Source organism: Brienomyrus brachyistius, chromosome 12, assembly GCF_023856365.1.
Source record: "Brienomyrus brachyistius isolate T26 chromosome 12, BBRACH_0.4, whole genome shotgun sequence".
Taxonomy (NCBI): Eukaryota; Metazoa; Chordata; class Actinopteri; order Osteoglossiformes; family Mormyridae; genus Brienomyrus; species Brienomyrus brachyistius.
This window is the reverse complement of record NC_064544.1, coordinates 8,220,581-8,238,153: the sequence shown is the minus strand read 5'-3', so window position 1 is coordinate 8,238,153 and position 17,573 is coordinate 8,220,581. Positions and strand designations below refer to the sequence as shown.

Genomic DNA, 17,573 nt, shown 5'->3' with positions numbered 1-17,573 from the left:
ATACGCAATTCAAAAATGAATACAGGATGAATTAGTGAACTATTTCTATACTTATGAACTCTTTGTGAATTAATAACTTTGTTTAATAAACAAGAATGTATTACACCAAGTTAGGACATGGGAGGGAGTATTTCATTTATGAAATACGAGACTGCTGAAATTTTAATAAGCCCTTATTTGGGATGTTTATTTGCATACTCTACAATAAATTAAAAGAAATACGACAAGCTGATACCTCCCAATGCGTCAACCTGAGCATAAACCCTTTTCTGGCATTCTAACTGGTTTTCTGTGGTTGAGACTGTAATCATCTGGAAGCAAATATTTTCGTTGGACTAAAGCAGGAGTCGTGTGCGAAATACTGGGGTTCCTAACAGCTGTGCCTGTATTTCTGGCAAAGCCCATTGTAGCTCCACGCTGGGGAGCCATACCTGTGAATCCAGACTTGCAGAGACAGTTAAAGCCCCCGGGGAAGTTCTGGCAGAGCGCCCCATTCCTGCAGGGGTTGGACAGGCACTCGTTGACATCCCGTTCGCAGGCCATCCCGGTGAAGCCTTCTGGACAGGTGCAGGAGAAGCCGCCCACCAGGTTGTGGCAGGTGCCGCCGTTGTGGCAGGGAGCTGGGAGACACTCATCGATGTCTGCTTCACACAGAGCTCCCGTGTAACCCGGCATGCAACTACAGGCATACGGCTGCAGAGGCCGGTTTGACACCAGGATGACAGGCATGCTTTCCTCGGTCTTCACCTCAGGTCCCACGCCGAGACGTCTTCGGCAGTTGCCTCCGTTCTGGCAAGGATTCTGGGTACAGGGTTCGTGGTCCACTACGTCAATCTGGGCACCGCTTTGCCGTTGGAGAATGTCCTTGATGCTCTCAAAGAAAGTGGCGACCCCACTGGGATTCACGTACTGCCCGTAGCCCCGTCTCACGGCAGCCATTAGAAAGGTTTGGTTGTTCAGCTCAAAGGCCCCATAGAGCTGAACGCCGGTGCCAAGCCCAGCCAGCTGTGAGTTAGCGATTCGAAGGAAGCTCAGGTAGTGATTGGTTAGGAAGTCCCTCACTCCCTGGACGTGGAGGCGGATCAGGATGCTGTTGTCGATTGTGGCATTGGTGAAGCCCATGAAGGAAACTCGGATTTTGCTGTCAACAGCACCGTGGACCCCATCATTGCTGCGCACAGAAAAGTCGAACGTACCGTCGGTGGAACGGGCATGGGAGTTGAGATCACAGGTTCCTGGAGTGATGCTGAAGAGGCTCGGCACGGTGGAGGTGAGGGAACAGCGGAATGTGTCCTGTACATCTGGGTCCTGGGGTCTCACGCTACCTAGGGGCCCACCAGGGAACAGGTTACCAAAGTAATGGATGTAGATCTCCACCATTCGGGGCTCAGAGGGATTATCATTTTGGTCGTTGATCTGAATGTGGACTGTTCCTATTGAGGACATCTGGGGAACACCCGAGTCTCGTATTACCACATTAAGGTAGAAGTCACTAATCTGCTCCCTGTCGATTTCCCTACTGGTTGTCAGAACTCCAGAAGAACTGAGACTAAAGTAGCTGGTGGCTGAGCTGCTGCTGAGCAAGCTGTATGTGAAGGGGCCCTGGTTAGGGGGCAGATCAGGGTCAATGGAGCTCAAGGTCATGATGGGTGTTCCTGCACGCTGGTTTTCCATCACCTGCCCCCTGGTTGTCACCAAGGTGGGACCGTTGTCATTGATGTCTTCTAAGGTCACGATCAGGGTGGCACTTCCAGTGGCAGGTGGTGACCCCGTATCAGTTGCCAGCAGGGTCAGATTGTAAACAGGTGTGGACTCCCTGTCTAGCTCAGCAGCCACTGAAACTTCACCCGTCTGAGGATTAATTGTAAAGGCATTGTTTTCATTATCGGTGGCTATGGAGTAAGAAAACCTGCTCCAGCTGGGGACCGAGTCCGAATCTTCGGCACTGACGAAAGTAACCAGGCTTCCAGGCGAAAGGCCCTCGCTCACCTGAACGTCATACAGTTCCAATGAAAAGACAGGAGGGTCGTTGGCATCCAGAATAGTAATGTTCACAAAGACCTCATCAATATCTGCCCCTCTGATGCTCCCAGCGTTCTTTGCTAAAACCCTTAGGGAGATCTTCTCCTCTTTCTCACGGTCCAGTGGGCCAGTGACGTATACCTGTCCTGTCTTCTTATTAATGCCAAAGCCCTTTCTTCTGCTTCTCCCAAAAATGAGATAGTGGACCTCCCCATCCACTCCAAGGTCACGGTCACTTGCAAATACCTCACCCACAACTGTGCCCTTGGGGGCAGCCTCAGAGACCTCAAAGTAGTATTGCTTGGAGACAAACCGAGGCACGTATTCGTTGGCCCCGACCAGCTGAATGTTGACATTGGCAAAACTGCAGCGATCCTCATCTGGGACATTAAAGGCCTTGACTGTTAGGTGGTAAGTCTGCTTGGCCTCATAATCCAGAAAGCCCTGTGTGGTGATGATGCCCGTGTTGGGGTTGATGCCAAATAGGTCACTGTCCGAGGACTGGATCACGTACGCTATGACGGCATTTGGCCCTGAGTCTCTGTCTGTTGCATTCATTCGCACCACAACGGTGCCACTGGGGACGTTCTCCTGTACAGTTGGAAAGTACTCATCCGGCTTGAAAATGGGAGGGTTATCATTTATGTCGGTTACGTGGATTGTGACGGTGATGTAACCGGTCTTGGCAATCCAGCCTCCATCCGTGCCTGTTACTCTGAGTTCATGAGTTTGTTTTTCTTCGTAGTCTAATGACTGTGCCAGGGTCAAGGCGCCTGTCTTACTGTTGAGAGCAAAGAGGCCTGCCTCATTGCCTGAGGTAATGTTATAGGTAATGAACCCATTCATCTCCCTGTCCTTATCCCTTGCTGAAAGCGTTCTAATGGCTGTGCCTATACTTAGGCTCTCTGGTACCGTGGCAGTGATGTGGTTCTGCGAGAATTCCGGTGTGTGGTGGTTCTCCTCTGTCACCGCAACCCGCAATGTGGTTTTTGACGACAGCGGAGGATTCCCTTTGTCTTTAGCCGTAACTTCAATGAGGAAAACTTTATTCGTTTCCAGGGTGAGTGAGGTGGCCACAGTCAACCAGCCTGTATGTTTATCCAGACGAAACCTACTTGAGCTGTTCCCGCCCGATATTAAATACTCAACTTCGGAGTTTAGACCAAAATCTTTCTTGTCGACAGCCACAAGCCTAATAAGCTTTGTGCCCACTTTGACACTTTTTGTGACAGGGGTGAAGTAGCTCGACGATTCGAATTGTGGTGGATTATCGTTGCTGTCCACTACGTTTACGATGACGGTGGTTTCGCTCATGAGGGGTTTAGTCCCTCTGTCTGATGCAGTGACGATGAAACTGTGCCGGTTGATGTTGACATTACTGTGTCCACTGGAGTTCTGATACCTTAACTGCTGCTTGATAAAGATCTCACCTGAGGTAGAGTTGATTCGGAAGAATTCTGACTGTGACCTAATGAAGTAAAATATCTGGCCGTTGTAGCCCTCATCTGGGTCTGTCGCTGAGACACGAGTGACAACAGACCCGACTTCAGTGAGCTCAGGGTAGTCAAGATAGTAAGATGGGCGACTGAAACGGGGAGCATTGTCATTAACGTCTGTTACAAATATCGTCACGTCTGTGCTAACAGTCCAGCCTGAATCATGGGCAGAGACCCTGACAATGTAGCGGTCTGTGTCTTCTCTGTTCAGGGGTCTACTGATCGTTATATCACCCATGTCGGGATTTATTACGAAGGGAAGACTTGTGTCTGTGATGGAATAGTGACTTATGGCATTAACGCCAGCATCCTCATCAGAAGTCGTGACCCGGGTCACGGTAAAGCCAATGGGGGCATTCTCAGAGACCATCGTGCTGAAGATCTGGGAGAACCTGGGGGCATTGTCATTCACATCCAGGACACCAATCTGAACTCTCACAGACGTGCTTTTTGGTGGAATGCCGCGGTCTGTCGCTTTGATTCTAAGTTCATACTGTGCGACTTTCTCTCTGTCAAGGGGCCTCGTGGTTCGAATCTCACCGGTTGCCCGGTTAATGCTGAAGCTATTGTCCTTGTTCCCATCGACGATGGTGTACTCGAGCTGTCCATTGGGACCACTGTCCCGATCGATGGCCGACACCATGAGCACCCTCTGCGGGGAGAGGTTTTCTAAGATCTCGGCCTGGAATGGTTCCCGTCCGAAAGCAGGATGGTTGTCGTTGACATCTAGTACATTTATTTCCACATTTTTGTAGGACGAATAGGGAGGAAAGCCTTGGTCTCTGGCTTCGATCCAAAGCACATACTTCTGTATATTTTCATAATCGAGACCCTTCCTGATGGAAAGCTCTCCTGTTTGCTGGTCCATGTGAAATGCGCCATCTAGATTTCCACTGGCGATGTAGAACGATAACGCTCCCCCTCTGGGAGAGGAGCCGGAAACAGTGGTAACCAGAGTGTCCGTTGCTTGACTTTCAGGGAAGGTGAAGCTAGTCTGCTCCATCATGATGATGGGGAAGTCCACCCCTGTCACAAATCTGACGGTCACTGTCGTGGTGTCGACCTTGGGGGTGGCACCGCCGTCCTTCACTCGGACGGTGAGGGTCACTTCTGAGCTGCCTGTTAGCTTCTCGTTGGCTGTGATGGCCCCCCTCACGGGGTCGATCTTGAACTTTTCTGAATTCCTGCCCGTTAAAGAGTAGTGAAGCTGAGCGTTGTGTCCGGCATCCTCATCCGTCACCGTCACTGCAAAGACCAGGGATCCTGTGCATGATAAAAAAAAACATGGTGGATTATCAGTATGGAGCACCTAACTTCTCCTTGCATCTGAGCCATCTTCAGATTAACAGAATGAAACGTAGCATGCACAGAATTCTTCTTTAAAGTAACTCATTCTGTCTGCCAATGCATACATATCTAAGTACACCTATAGACAAATGTCTAGGCATATATAATGTTGACTGTGATCCTTTTCGGTCATTTCCATTTTATCGGAATTGGACTGCACAATGTCCAGATGCAATTCAACATTCAGGATAACTTTCGGAACGCAGGATATCAGCCAAGAGTGACCTCGGTGCCCTCATGACCATCAGTAGAAAGACACCAGAGTAAAAGGCTACCTGCTGAGATGGAGGTTGAGACGTGGGTAACATAGGGATGGTGGTGGAAGCGGGGAGGGTTGTCATTGACGTCCAGCACCAGCACCGACACCGTAGCCGAGCTGGACAAGCCCAGTGGCTGCCCCCCGTCACACGCCACCACCAGCAGCTCGTAGCTAGACCTGGTCTCCCGGTCCAGGAGAGAGCTGGTGATAATCTGCCCTGTAGCGGGATTGATGGAAAACTGCCCATCTCCACCTGTGAGACTGTAACTAATGGACACACAAAATCGTACCCATTAGTTAATTTACTGAATTGTATTTTGTAAACAAATTAATGCTTATTTTAAAAGTTTCTTTAAAGCGTTCGATTAGAAATACATTTAGGCTTCTCTCCATGACCCTGAGCAGGAAAAAAGGTTGAAAGCTGGAAAGATGAAGATTTAGGCTTTTGATCACCCAGTAATGCCAATTGCATCCTGCGGAGGGCACTGTTGGAAGCCATTAGTTTGGAGGCTTATGTGCAGCAAAACAAGACACGTTGCTCTTATTGCATCTTTACATAGATTTAGCTTTTTTAAGCAATCCATAAAAAAAAGTCTTTAAAGTTTATTTTAGCGTATCACTGAGTTTGCATCTCAGCGGTTTGTTTTTATTCCAGCGCACAGAGGCATTTAAACACGAATGTTCCTCTACTGCAGTTAAGTGCTGGACAAATCCCAGAATTCTTTGTGACCGAAAAGTCATACTTTCGGGTTACAAAAGAGTATCAGGTTTCAAGCTGTTTTTGCAGAATTTTCTACCAAAACGCAGAAGTAAACTTCTTCTGACTGACAAGGGTCCGTCTACTAATAGTGCGCACGCCCTTTTCACAAAGGTATTTCCCCCACACTGCATCAGTAATTATAGGTATTAAATTAAATGCAAAAAGACCCTACATACAAGCAGGTTTTACTACTAAATCACTCAAAAAAGCATTTTTTTAAACCCACTGACATTAGTACTTAACTGATATCCCTTTTACTTGTTCAAGGCCTAGTCAGCCCATGTCTAATTCTGTCACTACTGATTAGCATCCTCATTACTACAGTTACCGTGCTGCTACTTTGTTTGCTGTGGCTTGGTGTGGTTGGGGGGGGGGGTGAGCCATTTCTGACCAGGGACCCCCACCTTGTGTGCATGGTGCACACTAACCTGATCACGCCATTGAGGCCGGAATCTGCATCGGAGCCGTTGACCAGCAGGACGTCAGTGCCAGTGGGCGCGTCCTCGGGCACTGAGGTGTGGAAGGAGGTGGCCGCGAACAGGGGCATATTGTCGTTATCGTCATCCACCTGGACGATGACCGTGCCGGTGCCGCTTAGCGCCGGAGAACCTGTGGATTTCAAAGGTGAAGGAAATGAGAAACAATGAACTATTGTTTACCTCGATTACAATTACTGTTCCGTGGTTAGCATTGTTGCTTCACACCTCCGGGACCTGGGTTCAAATCTCTGTTAGGGTTTCCTGTTTGCGCATGTCCTCCCCGTGTTGTCTTGGGGGTTCCTCTAGGTACTTTGGTTTCCAGCTGTAGTCTTAACATAGGCTGAGGTGTGTGTGTGTGTGTGTGTGTGTGTGTGCGCCTTGCCATAGGTTGGCGCCCCATCCTGGGTTGTTCCCTGCCTTGCGCCCGTAGCCTCCGGGATAGGTTCCGGACTCCCCGAGACCCTGAACAGGATAATCGGTTACAGAAAATGAATGGCTAGATGGGTGGAGTTGACATGCCCTCCCCGTGTTACCTTGGGGTTTCCTATAGGTACTTTGGCTTCCGCCTGTAGTCTTAAGACATGCTGAGGTGAACCGGAGTTGCCAAATTGCCTGTACGTGTGAGTGAATGGTGTGTGAGTGAATGGTGTGTGAGTGTGCCATTCAATGGGTTGGCACCTCATTCTGGGTTGTTCATCGAAATCATCCATTATCACGTATTAGCATATATTGCCTTGGCACATCTAAGCTGTTTGCTCCCTTTAAATAAGTTCTGATGTTCTTTATTCAGTGTTTTGTGGATATCTACCCGCGGAGCAGGGAAGGAGAGTGGCGCTGTTTGAGTTACACGCTGCGATTTGAGTGTGTAGAGAGAGCCATTTTGAGTAAAAATCAAACTGTTCCTCCACACTATGTGACACGGAAAAAAGGGAGAAAGAACGAAAGAAAACTCTCACACGCTCAGTGGGGCTGGTTTTAAATCAGGAGCAGATGAGAAATAACAGCTTAGCATAATAACAAAAAAACCTAAACATCTGCTGCGTGTGTTACTTCAGAACATGGTTAAAATTCATTTGCACTTCATGTTGTCGCATGGCGATAGCATCAAACGCTTCGGCCCGCAAACGGTGGAGCGTTAACATAACACGAGAAAAGAATAACGACTAAAAGTTGGCTGGTCGATTCCCTGCCCCCCCCGGACTTCAGCCCTGCAAGATCCGTAAGGAAAAAAGAGATTCCAAAGGGAACGTTTCTGTTTCAGGTCCGGACCAAGGAAAATTTCTGAGCAGTTCCACAACGTGGGCTTTCCTGTGCCACACTCACCTTTGCGGCGTTAATTTATTAATATCGATTGAAAAATCATTAGCGATGGGGCTACCCACCTCGCTTTTGTGATCTTCCCTGTTTAGGCAGTACGATAAGGGGAATTAGATACAACCCCAAGCTCAACTTCCCTGGTCGGGGGGGGGGGAGGGGGGGTACGGAAACTACATTTACACATACGTCCAAGGCTGGATTGAAAGCATGTAAAGTTAATGAAATTCATTCTAAGTGCATAAACGAATCTTCCGAAATGCATTCCTGCACAACAGAATATAAACACTGAAACACACAAACATTTAAAAAAAAGAAAAAAGAAAGATCCAAGTCGCGTCCAAAAATACCGATCCCTAAAACCGCGGCCTCAGAATTCCCTTTTGCGGAGTCGGGATGAATCACGATCTGCCCTCACAGTCATATTCCTTGCAAGGCTCGTCGTTTTCTGTGATGCTCTGCTCTTATGACAAAACTGGGGGGGTGGGGGCGCGTTGAGGTGATTATGGTTCAAAGACAGTCAGCTGACTTACCCTGATAGCTGGCAAAGTAATTAGGCAAATATTTGGTCCTACTGACAGAATTGAAAAGGGCCGCTCCCTGACAGCAATGCCCTTTCACTGCTTTTCATTCAAGATTTTCTCATTTCCAGACAGAAAAAAATGCATGAAAGTAATATGAGCAAAATGGACTGTGGAAGACTGGGGCTAACGTCTGTGTGGAAAGCACATGGAGACCACTTAGTCATGTGACCACTCTTAATATCCATATCCCCAGAAAAGATAGAAAAGAGATGCATTGCAAGCCGGTAGAATTCGACAGTGTAAACGCGTGCGGTCATGTTTCGTGCGAGGAGTTGCCACGGTTCGGCAGTCCACAGACTGCAGAAGGACCGGCAATCCTCTTAACTTCAAATTGGTCTCCTTCAGGTCCTCATATCTGATGCAGTTACAGTAAATGCTCTGAGCATGTAGAAGAGGCCAGCGTGTATATTTAGTTCACAGCTTATAACATCACGGCTTTTTCAACTTTTTCAATTACGTCCATTCCTGTTATCAGATTGTTGGATATTTGTCCTCTTTCAGAGAAACATCCCGTAGTATGTAAGCAAAGTAATGCACAGAAATTTCTGGCCTCAATATCCAGGCAATACATTTCAGATGGCTGTGATGTCATGGCCTGTTTACTAACACAGAACAGGTGATGGGTACGCCATGGCAGCTCCAGCCAATGAAATCGAGAGCTCCCAGGTGACCCCGCCCCCAGCTCTGTCCACCTGCTTTTCCTCACCGACTTTCCAGCCCAGTGCTGTGACCTCGGGTTTGTAGGAATTCTCTCCCCTCTCTCCTGTCCCAGTCCTGCTTATACAAGTGCTTCAAAATCTTGCCATACCCTCCATCATGATAAGGCAGTCATTTGGAGAACAAATTTCCAAAGCTCAATCAGTCCAATTTTTTTTTTGCTGTTTTTGAGATGAGATCCCCAATGACACCCGGGTTCGAGTCTCCACCTGGGTCACATGTGTGTGGAGTTTGCATGTTCTCCCCATGTCGTCGTGGGGTTTCCTCCAGGTACTCCGGTTTCCCCCCACAGTCCAAAAACATGCTGAGGCTAATTGGACTTGCTAAATTGCCCGTAGGTGTGCATGTGTGAGTGAATGGTGTGTGAATGTGCCCTGCGATGGGCTGGCCCCCCATCCTGGGTTCTTCCCTGCCTCGTGCCCGTTGCTTCCGGGATAGGCTCCGGACCCCCCCACGACCCAGTAGGATAAGCGGTTTGGAAAATGGATGGATGGATGGATGGATCCCCAATGACGTAACGTCAGGCTTCTTCATCGTGTTAAAGGACTAGGACCCAAAACTCATTCACTCCTCACACAATCCAACGCAGAACCTTCACTGAATTTCCAGAACTCCGGAATATTTCTTTAAAACATAATCCCATGGACAGAGCAAGTTTCTGAAATTTGTTCTTTATAAGTTTACACAACACTCTATGCAACAGTGATATATGAGACATTCAAGACATCGGTCCCGATCTGAGCAAATGAACAGTGAAACCGGATGCTGCGTCTGATGCTTCTGAAACCCCCACTATTAAAATGAATTACCTTAGCAGAATATTCAGACAAAACGAAGACAACGTTGCTTTTGCTATGGAAAGACCGCGGGTGCGAATCTGTACAGCTTGTCCTGGCTGCCGCCATGCGCTGCTGCGGTGGAAATGCTGTCTCCATAGGTAGGCCGCACTCCCAGAATGCCATGCTCCTACTGCCCCAGCACATCCGCGTATCAGTGAGAAGTAAACCAAGGGGGCTTTTCTTCTGAGTCTCTCCCTTGTTCACTAGCCCCCCCCCCCCCCAAAAAATAAAAAATCCGCGATCTGTAGTGACATTTCATCGTAGCCCCAGCGCTGTGCGGCTCTGCTCTGAATTCCATGGGGTATGACGAGGCCCAGTTACAGCGAGCACATCTGGAACTGGGGAGCGCAGCAGTTTTCACAGCGTGTGTGTGTGTGTGTGTGTGTGTGTGCATGTATGTGTGAGCGATACCCCGGGGCAAGACCCTCAGCCTGCATAAGGATGGTAAACAAACCGTTTGTCTGCCTGGTAAACTACAATGAACTGATCAGTCTCATAGACTCACACAACCAGCGAGTGGTCAAATGTTTTGATTCTCCTTTTGTTTTCTTTTCCAGTTTTTGCCAAAAGGAAATAGCTCTCTTAAGTGCCTAAGCTGCATTCAACCCCCCCCCCCCCTTTCCATTCAGAACCCCTTTAAAATGTGTGCAGGCAGAAAACTGCTTACACACAAACACACGTTTGCATTTCTGCCTTTGCTGGAATTAACCCCATTGACTCTTGCCAATCGTGACGATCGCCAAAGCGGCAAACGAACAATCGGCAAACAAACAGCAACAGCAAACAAAAACACACACGTGCACACTCAGGCACGCTCGCATTTACATAATCCAGCCAAAGGTCAGATAAAGGTACTTCAGGGGTCAGCGGGCCTGAGCTCCTTCTGCTGATATTCCAGTTTGCTTTCATTTACTTCAAAGGCACATACATCAGTGCAGTTACTCATCCCTTTCCAGATAAACTGTATATGTTACAACAGAGGTTTTGTTTTGATTATGCACTGTTTTGCCAGCACACATCAGCCATAATAGCAGACATGTACACAACAATTTCTCTGCCAGGAGCAGGGAAATGAATTTCAGGCCAGGAAATGTGCGCTTCCATTCAACATAGAGAGCATTTTATGATGCGGCATTCCTACTCCTAAGGCTGGGATTACCCAAGAGGCCCACGCTAGAACCAGCCGGCCCAAACTCGTGTCGATACACTCCGGGCCAAAGGCCCACCCCCCTGAGAACCCTGCACCTCCCTTGTTACCTTCCTCTCCAAAGCAGAACCACAGACTGATGTTATTTAGATAACAGTAGAAATACCCAGGGCAGCCACCTCGGCCTAAAAGCGAACAAAAAAAAAACGTTCTCCTCTGAGGTGACGGACCCCAAACGCTAATTCTGCCCTTTCGTAATTCGCCTCCGCGTACCAGCAGTCGTTTAGATCCAATCCGCCTGCATTAGCATTCTTAGCTAACGTGTCTATCAGCAATTCCACCGTGTGCAGCAAGCGAGCACCAAACAGTGGAAGCTATTAAAATTAGAAGCTTGTGCCTACCCCCGCCCGCCCACCCCCTTACGTGATTCCCAGCATCACCTGAAACACACACAGACCATTGTTTCTAAGCCGGACCGAAGCCCACACTGCAAAGCATAAACATATGGCGATGTCTAAGTGCCTAATTACTGCACATCGCTGAAGAGAAAATCACATCACATCTGAGCATCCCCAATATTCTGAGTGCCTGCCTGTGAGAGGTGGAAGGGTAAAGATATGCAATTACACTTGTAATTACTGCACCGGCATTTTTAAATTATACTAATCAAAAATAACCAAATTGCAGGCCATGTTAGCTGCAAAGCATACCACCCAAATAATGAAGCAACTTTATATAACAGTGTGAGTTTTTTGCCACTGATCACAATATCTTTTTATATATAAAAGTAACATCTACTTTATATTTATCAAGTAACATCTCAATATTACCTCACCCCCGCCCCGCCTTTAAAGTCCAACTCTTTGCGCCCTTGTCCCTAAGGAACCGTGTGAGGTTCATTAGAACTCTAGGACTTCATTAGAACTTTAACAGGTCGTCTTACCGAGACAGATGTACTCAGGACCACCATCTGTACCCACAGCTTAAGACCGGACCCTTAATAGCGGTTTATGAACTCTCGGTACACACCACTGCTTGAGGGCGCTGCCAATTACGCACATCATTACTCGCGGGAAAACAAGGCGGGATCGGGCGGAAATGGACATTTTTCCTCCACACGTTGGCCGTTGCTTTGCGACAAAGCCCCTTTTAAAGTCCCCGTCAAACACGGCTGAATGGCCGGCGAGGAAAGGCCCGGGGCCACCTCGGCTTGCCAAACCTAATGAAACAAACAAAGATTTTCTCAGAGAAAATGAGCCGGTGCAGAACATGGAGGAACACGCCGACTCGCAATTAAATTCCTAGCGACCTTCCCTGAGAAATGCAGACTCAACTCGATTCCAACCAAAAACGGTGGCCCTCGGAGGTCCGTATGCGTAAAACGCCTTTCTCCTCTTCGCGGACAACCGAGCTTAAATGTTTCTGCATGTCCAGCTCATATATCAAGGGTCATTCTTGATGTTCATTCTTTTTTTCCCTTTTTTTTTTTTTTAAACCGGATGGAAAATCCCTTTCACTGAAAGTGAACTTGGTGCATCTGCACTCGTTGGACCCATGCAAGAACATTTCACAGCATTTTACCTAAGCGATCCACCTTCTAGTGATATCTGACTTCCAAAACGTCAGGCGTTAAATGGCACGTTTTCCGTGAGATCATTCACTAAAACTGAACAGGCATTTGTAAAAAAAAAAAACAAAACAACAGTTTCTATACTTAAAGTAGAACCCACAACTTTTCTCCAAAAAGCATAAAATAAAATCTCTGTACGGGAATCACAAAATCTGACCTTAATAACAAGGGACAACTAAGACAAGTCTTTCGGTACCAGAATCCACAAAGGCATTTCCAGGTGATGTAGTGTTCTGAACTTCTCAGGGGTCACACAGTAAGCGAGTGAGCATGTCAGGATTTAAAACACTTATTCTGGATCGAAGACAACACAAGACCCAGAGCCACATTCCCTCTTAAAACTCTTATTAGACACTTTAAAACTATTTACACTTCAGTGTTCCAGTGATTGTTAAGCTTTCCAAAAAGAAAAAGGCATAGGAGAAAGGCCGAAAAAAACCACATCTCTGCTGTGCTCCTTGTAAGTCAATGCAAAATGCTACAGGTCTGTAAAAGTTCATTTGAGGAACGTGATATTTTGTTTGGCCAGACCCTTGTTGTTAGACACGCTGGCTGGAAGTTTCAGAAACTGAATCTATTAAAAGTTTATCGTGGCAAATTTGAGCAGTAATTTGGCAATACCTGCCTGTGTTTATTGCATTTTTCCCTGTTATTTATTTATTTATTTTTAAAACTTTATCAAAATTTCATCGGTTTGGCATTAATTTGAATGCATTTCATGCGGGAGGGGGCGGGAGGTTAAAAACGGTGGAAAAAACCTCTGCGAGATGCTTTATTAATAAACAGCACTGGCTACAGCTGTGAGCCAGGGAGTCAGAGCTAATGGTCAAGGAGTCAGAGGTGAGAGTGAACGAGTGAGAGATAAGGGTCATGGAGTCAGCTAAGTGTCACTGAATCAGAGCTGAGAGTCAAGGAGTCAGAACTAAGTGTCACTGAGTCAGAGGTGAGAGTCAAGGAGTCAGAGCTAAGTGTCACTGAGTCAAAGCTGAAAGTCTGGAAGTCAGAGGTAAGTGTTATGGAGCATCTCTACAAGCCTCACTGCATCACTTTGAAGATCCACTTCACATTTAAAGCCACCTAAGTTCTCTGTGGGCTAAGCTGCCGTTGAGTAGAAGTGCAGATACTGTGGCTAAAGCAGGAACTTGAAAGGGGTGTTCTTCTCCATGGTCAGTAGCAGGATCCCCCCCCCCCCCCCCCCGACTCCTTAGCAATAGATCAGTAAAGTATGCTGTGAATTCCTGGCATATACATCAAAGTCGACTCATTACTTTAACAGCTATTCCTGTTGAGGTTATTATTAACCGTTCACCCATGCACCTTCCAACTGCTTATCCAGTAGAGGGTCACGGCAGGCCTGGAGCCTATCCCAGGAGGCACAGCTCGCAAGACAGGCTATTATTATAATAAGTACTATTATTGCTATCATCATCATCAAAGTTTTTTACAATAAAACCAAGGTGACATGTACAGTGTGGTGACTATGTGCATTAACAGAGCTGACTAAACCAGACTAACGTAAATCACAATTGCTCAACAATCTAGATCTTTTGCACCTGCAATTAAACACGATGACCAGTTGGACCTCACAAATTTAGGGAAAGTCCTCTTCTACTGTCGTTTATCCACAGCAAAAAAGGCAATGCAAAGGGTTGCCATGTCAATCAAGAATCACTATCATCAAGATGCTCATCAATATCATTAATTCTCCTTATATGCTGACAGGGCGCAACTGAAAGCTAGCTAAAGTAACGGGAATACGCAGAGTATGCAGAAACAATCTGGCCGAGATCGACAAAGGCTGTGACATCAGCAGCGAGGGAAAACATCCAGTATCGGAGGTCCGCTACATGGCCACAAGAGCAATTAGCTAATCGCTTCAACATTTCGAAGGTGTGTTAGTCATCGCAGCCACATTTTTAATCGCTCTCGCATCACAGCTCAGCCTGGTAGGAAATTTACCGAACGGCGTAAACAAAGCAGTTTTTCACGCAGCTGCTCGATGGCGAGCCAGGTCGACGGCCGCTGATTTACGCGGTGCTGGCAGACAGACAGTCCAAAACACTTCCCCACCTTTTTCCAAAAAATCAGCTCAAAACAACTGTTTTAAATAAGGGAGTGGATCCACCAAACACGCATCACGTAAATTGCAAACATGTCTAGGCTCCTCTTTCGAAAGGGGGCCGGCCGGCTACGACGGAGCGCGTTAAGGAGACGGGGTCCTGCCTCACGTATTTCAAACACATCCTGTCATCTCGTTACACGGCCAGCACAGATGACTTCCATTCTGCGACGCCGGCATCGTCGGTGCACACGAGGCACAGCTGTGTGTCCATGCAACCAATAAATAAAACACCAGCAATGATGACGGTGGGGACCCCAATAGTTTCTCCAGAAGCTGTAAGGGAGACGTTTTTAATAAAATATACAGCTTTTGACTGGCTTCTTGGACTCAATACCCCCAGTGACATAGTATTCCAGATGGCCAAGTTTCCCAAACACGCTGCCCAAAAATAAAAATAAAATTTTGGGATGGCCCTTACTTTAACGATGTCAAGAGACGCACAATGGTTTATGGGAAAAAGGAGGAATGTTATCCAAGAAAAAAGATCAAATCCGATTGAAACAAACCGTGCTGGCTCTAGCAGACAGGACATTATAGCCTTTAAGGTCTCCCTTGTCAGGTGATGTGAAAAAGAGTTTGAAAAGACTAATGAGCACTTTAGTGGAAGCATGCAATCCTATGGGAAGATCTGGCATGCAAACAACACTGTGGAGGAGACAAAACGTCGTGACCGGAACCATCCGAAACCCAAAACTGAGATGCATAAGTGCGCGACGTAGGGAAAAGTTAGTACCAGAAGAACCTTTCTTAACAGTTAAAATGATCGAAAGTATATTCGCTATCAGTTTCATTTGCGGCGCATTTATTCAGCTGGGCATTTACTGCGGCTACTCGGGCTACATGCATGCCTTAAGAGCAGAACTACATGCGCCCCCCCCCCCCCCCTTCCTGCGACTTGGAAACGGTTAACTTTCTGGTTACAGCCTCACATCCTTAATCACTTTAAGCTACTTATTGTACTTACTGCTCGCCAAATCACGTGTACGGACATACAAGTAGACATGGAATCTCTCTTGCGGGGAAATGTTAGTAAATATTAGTACATAAACATTTACCAGAATGGAGGTAACTGCTAGAAACCACCCGTCTCATTAAACAACTAAACAGGCTCTCCATTGTGCATGAAGATCTTGCCAACGGATAATGCGATGCATGAACTGATGATCCCTCCTCTTCTTTATGCTAGCATTGCAGGAAAGCCTACTCTAAATGATCGTGAGCTGTGATTAAAAAGCTCATTTGTCTACAGCTGGATCTAGATGTTATGGGTTACGGCCGAGATCCGTGTTGCTGTTATCTCCCTTGTTTTTTCGCTTCCAAAGGCTTCCAGCAACTTTCCACAGCAAGAGTCCATCTCCCTCCCCCCCAAACAAAACGGCTGCCTGAACAACACCTTTGCGTCTGCTGTGTTTGTGCCCATGTTCAGTCCAGAGCGCAGATTTCTAAATAACAGCAGAGGCTTGCCAAATTCCTCGTCTCCGGCCAGAAACCGTTATGAGAACCAGCTCCGGAGAACTCTTTTGTTTCTATCCGTTTCAGGAGATTTCACTCAGTGGTCTGCACTTGAAATCCTGCTAACGGCAGAAGAAATGAGACTTGCGTTACCGGACCAGTAAAACACTGCAAAGAAACTGTCCTGCTCAGAGCCTCGTTAAGCCCAGAGGAATCTACAGCACAATCCAGCCGGAAAAAAATTATAAATATTTGTTTACTCTGCCTGAGTTATTATCCTGCTCCGTATCCAACTATTTGCATTAAAGACATCCATTTTGTTCCATCCATCCATTTTCCAAACCGCTTATCCTACTGGGTCGCGCGGGGTCCGGAGCCTATCCCGGAAGCAATGGGCATGAGGCAGGGAACAACCCAGGATGGGGGGCGAGCCCATCGCAGGGCACACTCACACACCGTTCACTCACACATGTACACCTACGGGCAATTTAGCAAGTCCAATTAGTCTCAGCATGTTTTTGGACTGTGGGGGGAAACCGGAGTACCCGGAGGAAACCCCACGACAATATGGGGAGAACATGCAAACTCCACACACATGTGACCCAGGCGGAGACTCGAACCCGGGTCCCAGAGGTGTAAGGCAACAGTGCTAACCACTGCACCTCCATGCCGCCCCTACATTTTGTTCTTCATTTTTAAATGGAAGATGTTATTCTGTCAACAGGAAGGTCTGTTTTGGCTGCTATTTATCGAAGGTCAAACTTAACTGGGCTTGTTCAGTGTGAAACAAATCCTACACCAATCTGTTTTACTTGCTTTCTTCTGGTCTGGGAGTAGATCAGTATCAAATTTCCATGATTTTGTAAATAAAGTAAACCAAACACCAAATTCTACTGTCCACCTAGTAGATGTTTTCGCAGATATCGCTTAATTTACCTCCAGTCTGTGTCTTTAAAACTGCCAGCAGAGTATTAGAAGACAGTCTGTACTGTGCTATTATGGATGATCTCGCATATTTGGAACGTATCACAATATTCAGATCCGTTCTCCAAAACTAAGGTTTTGTGACAAGCGGTGTACTTCTTCCATACCGTTCTCACCAGAAAAAAATTGGAAATTATTTCACCAGCACTTCCTTATTTCGTTTGGTTTTTAATCAAAGGATGCCGTGCAAAGAGTACACCGTGATACACATTTAATTTCATTTCCTTTGGAAGTAAACTGGCATTAGTGAAGCATCTGTTTGGCCCAAACAGATGACTGGCTTTTGTCGGGTCAGCCTTAGTCAGACTTGCCAAGAGAGAACTTCTTTTTAAATTGAAGGGAGTGTTATTCGTCTTGACTATGGACTTGCGTTTATATTCAACAATTTTATCGGTAAGTCCAGCAGAGTCATACTGAGGTC

The 17,573-nt window shown here is 46.9% G+C and overlaps 1 protein-coding gene across 1 annotated transcript in view; it reads right to left on the bottom strand.

Moving 5' to 3' along the window:
- The window catches only part of LOC125704757 (protocadherin Fat 4), an 80,007-nt gene that overhangs the window by 10,070 nt on the left and 52,364 nt on the right, over positions 1-17,573 (bottom strand). Inside the window, exons 7-9 of the mRNA XM_048970763.1 lie at positions 6,313-6,493; positions 5,141-5,391; positions 432-4,781 (exon numbers count right to left, since the gene is read on the bottom strand). Of these exons, the coding sequence (XP_048826720.1) occupies positions 432-4,781; positions 5,141-5,391; positions 6,313-6,493 (4,782 nt within the window). The remainder of the gene's footprint in view (positions 1-431; positions 4,782-5,140; positions 5,392-6,312; positions 6,494-17,573) is intronic.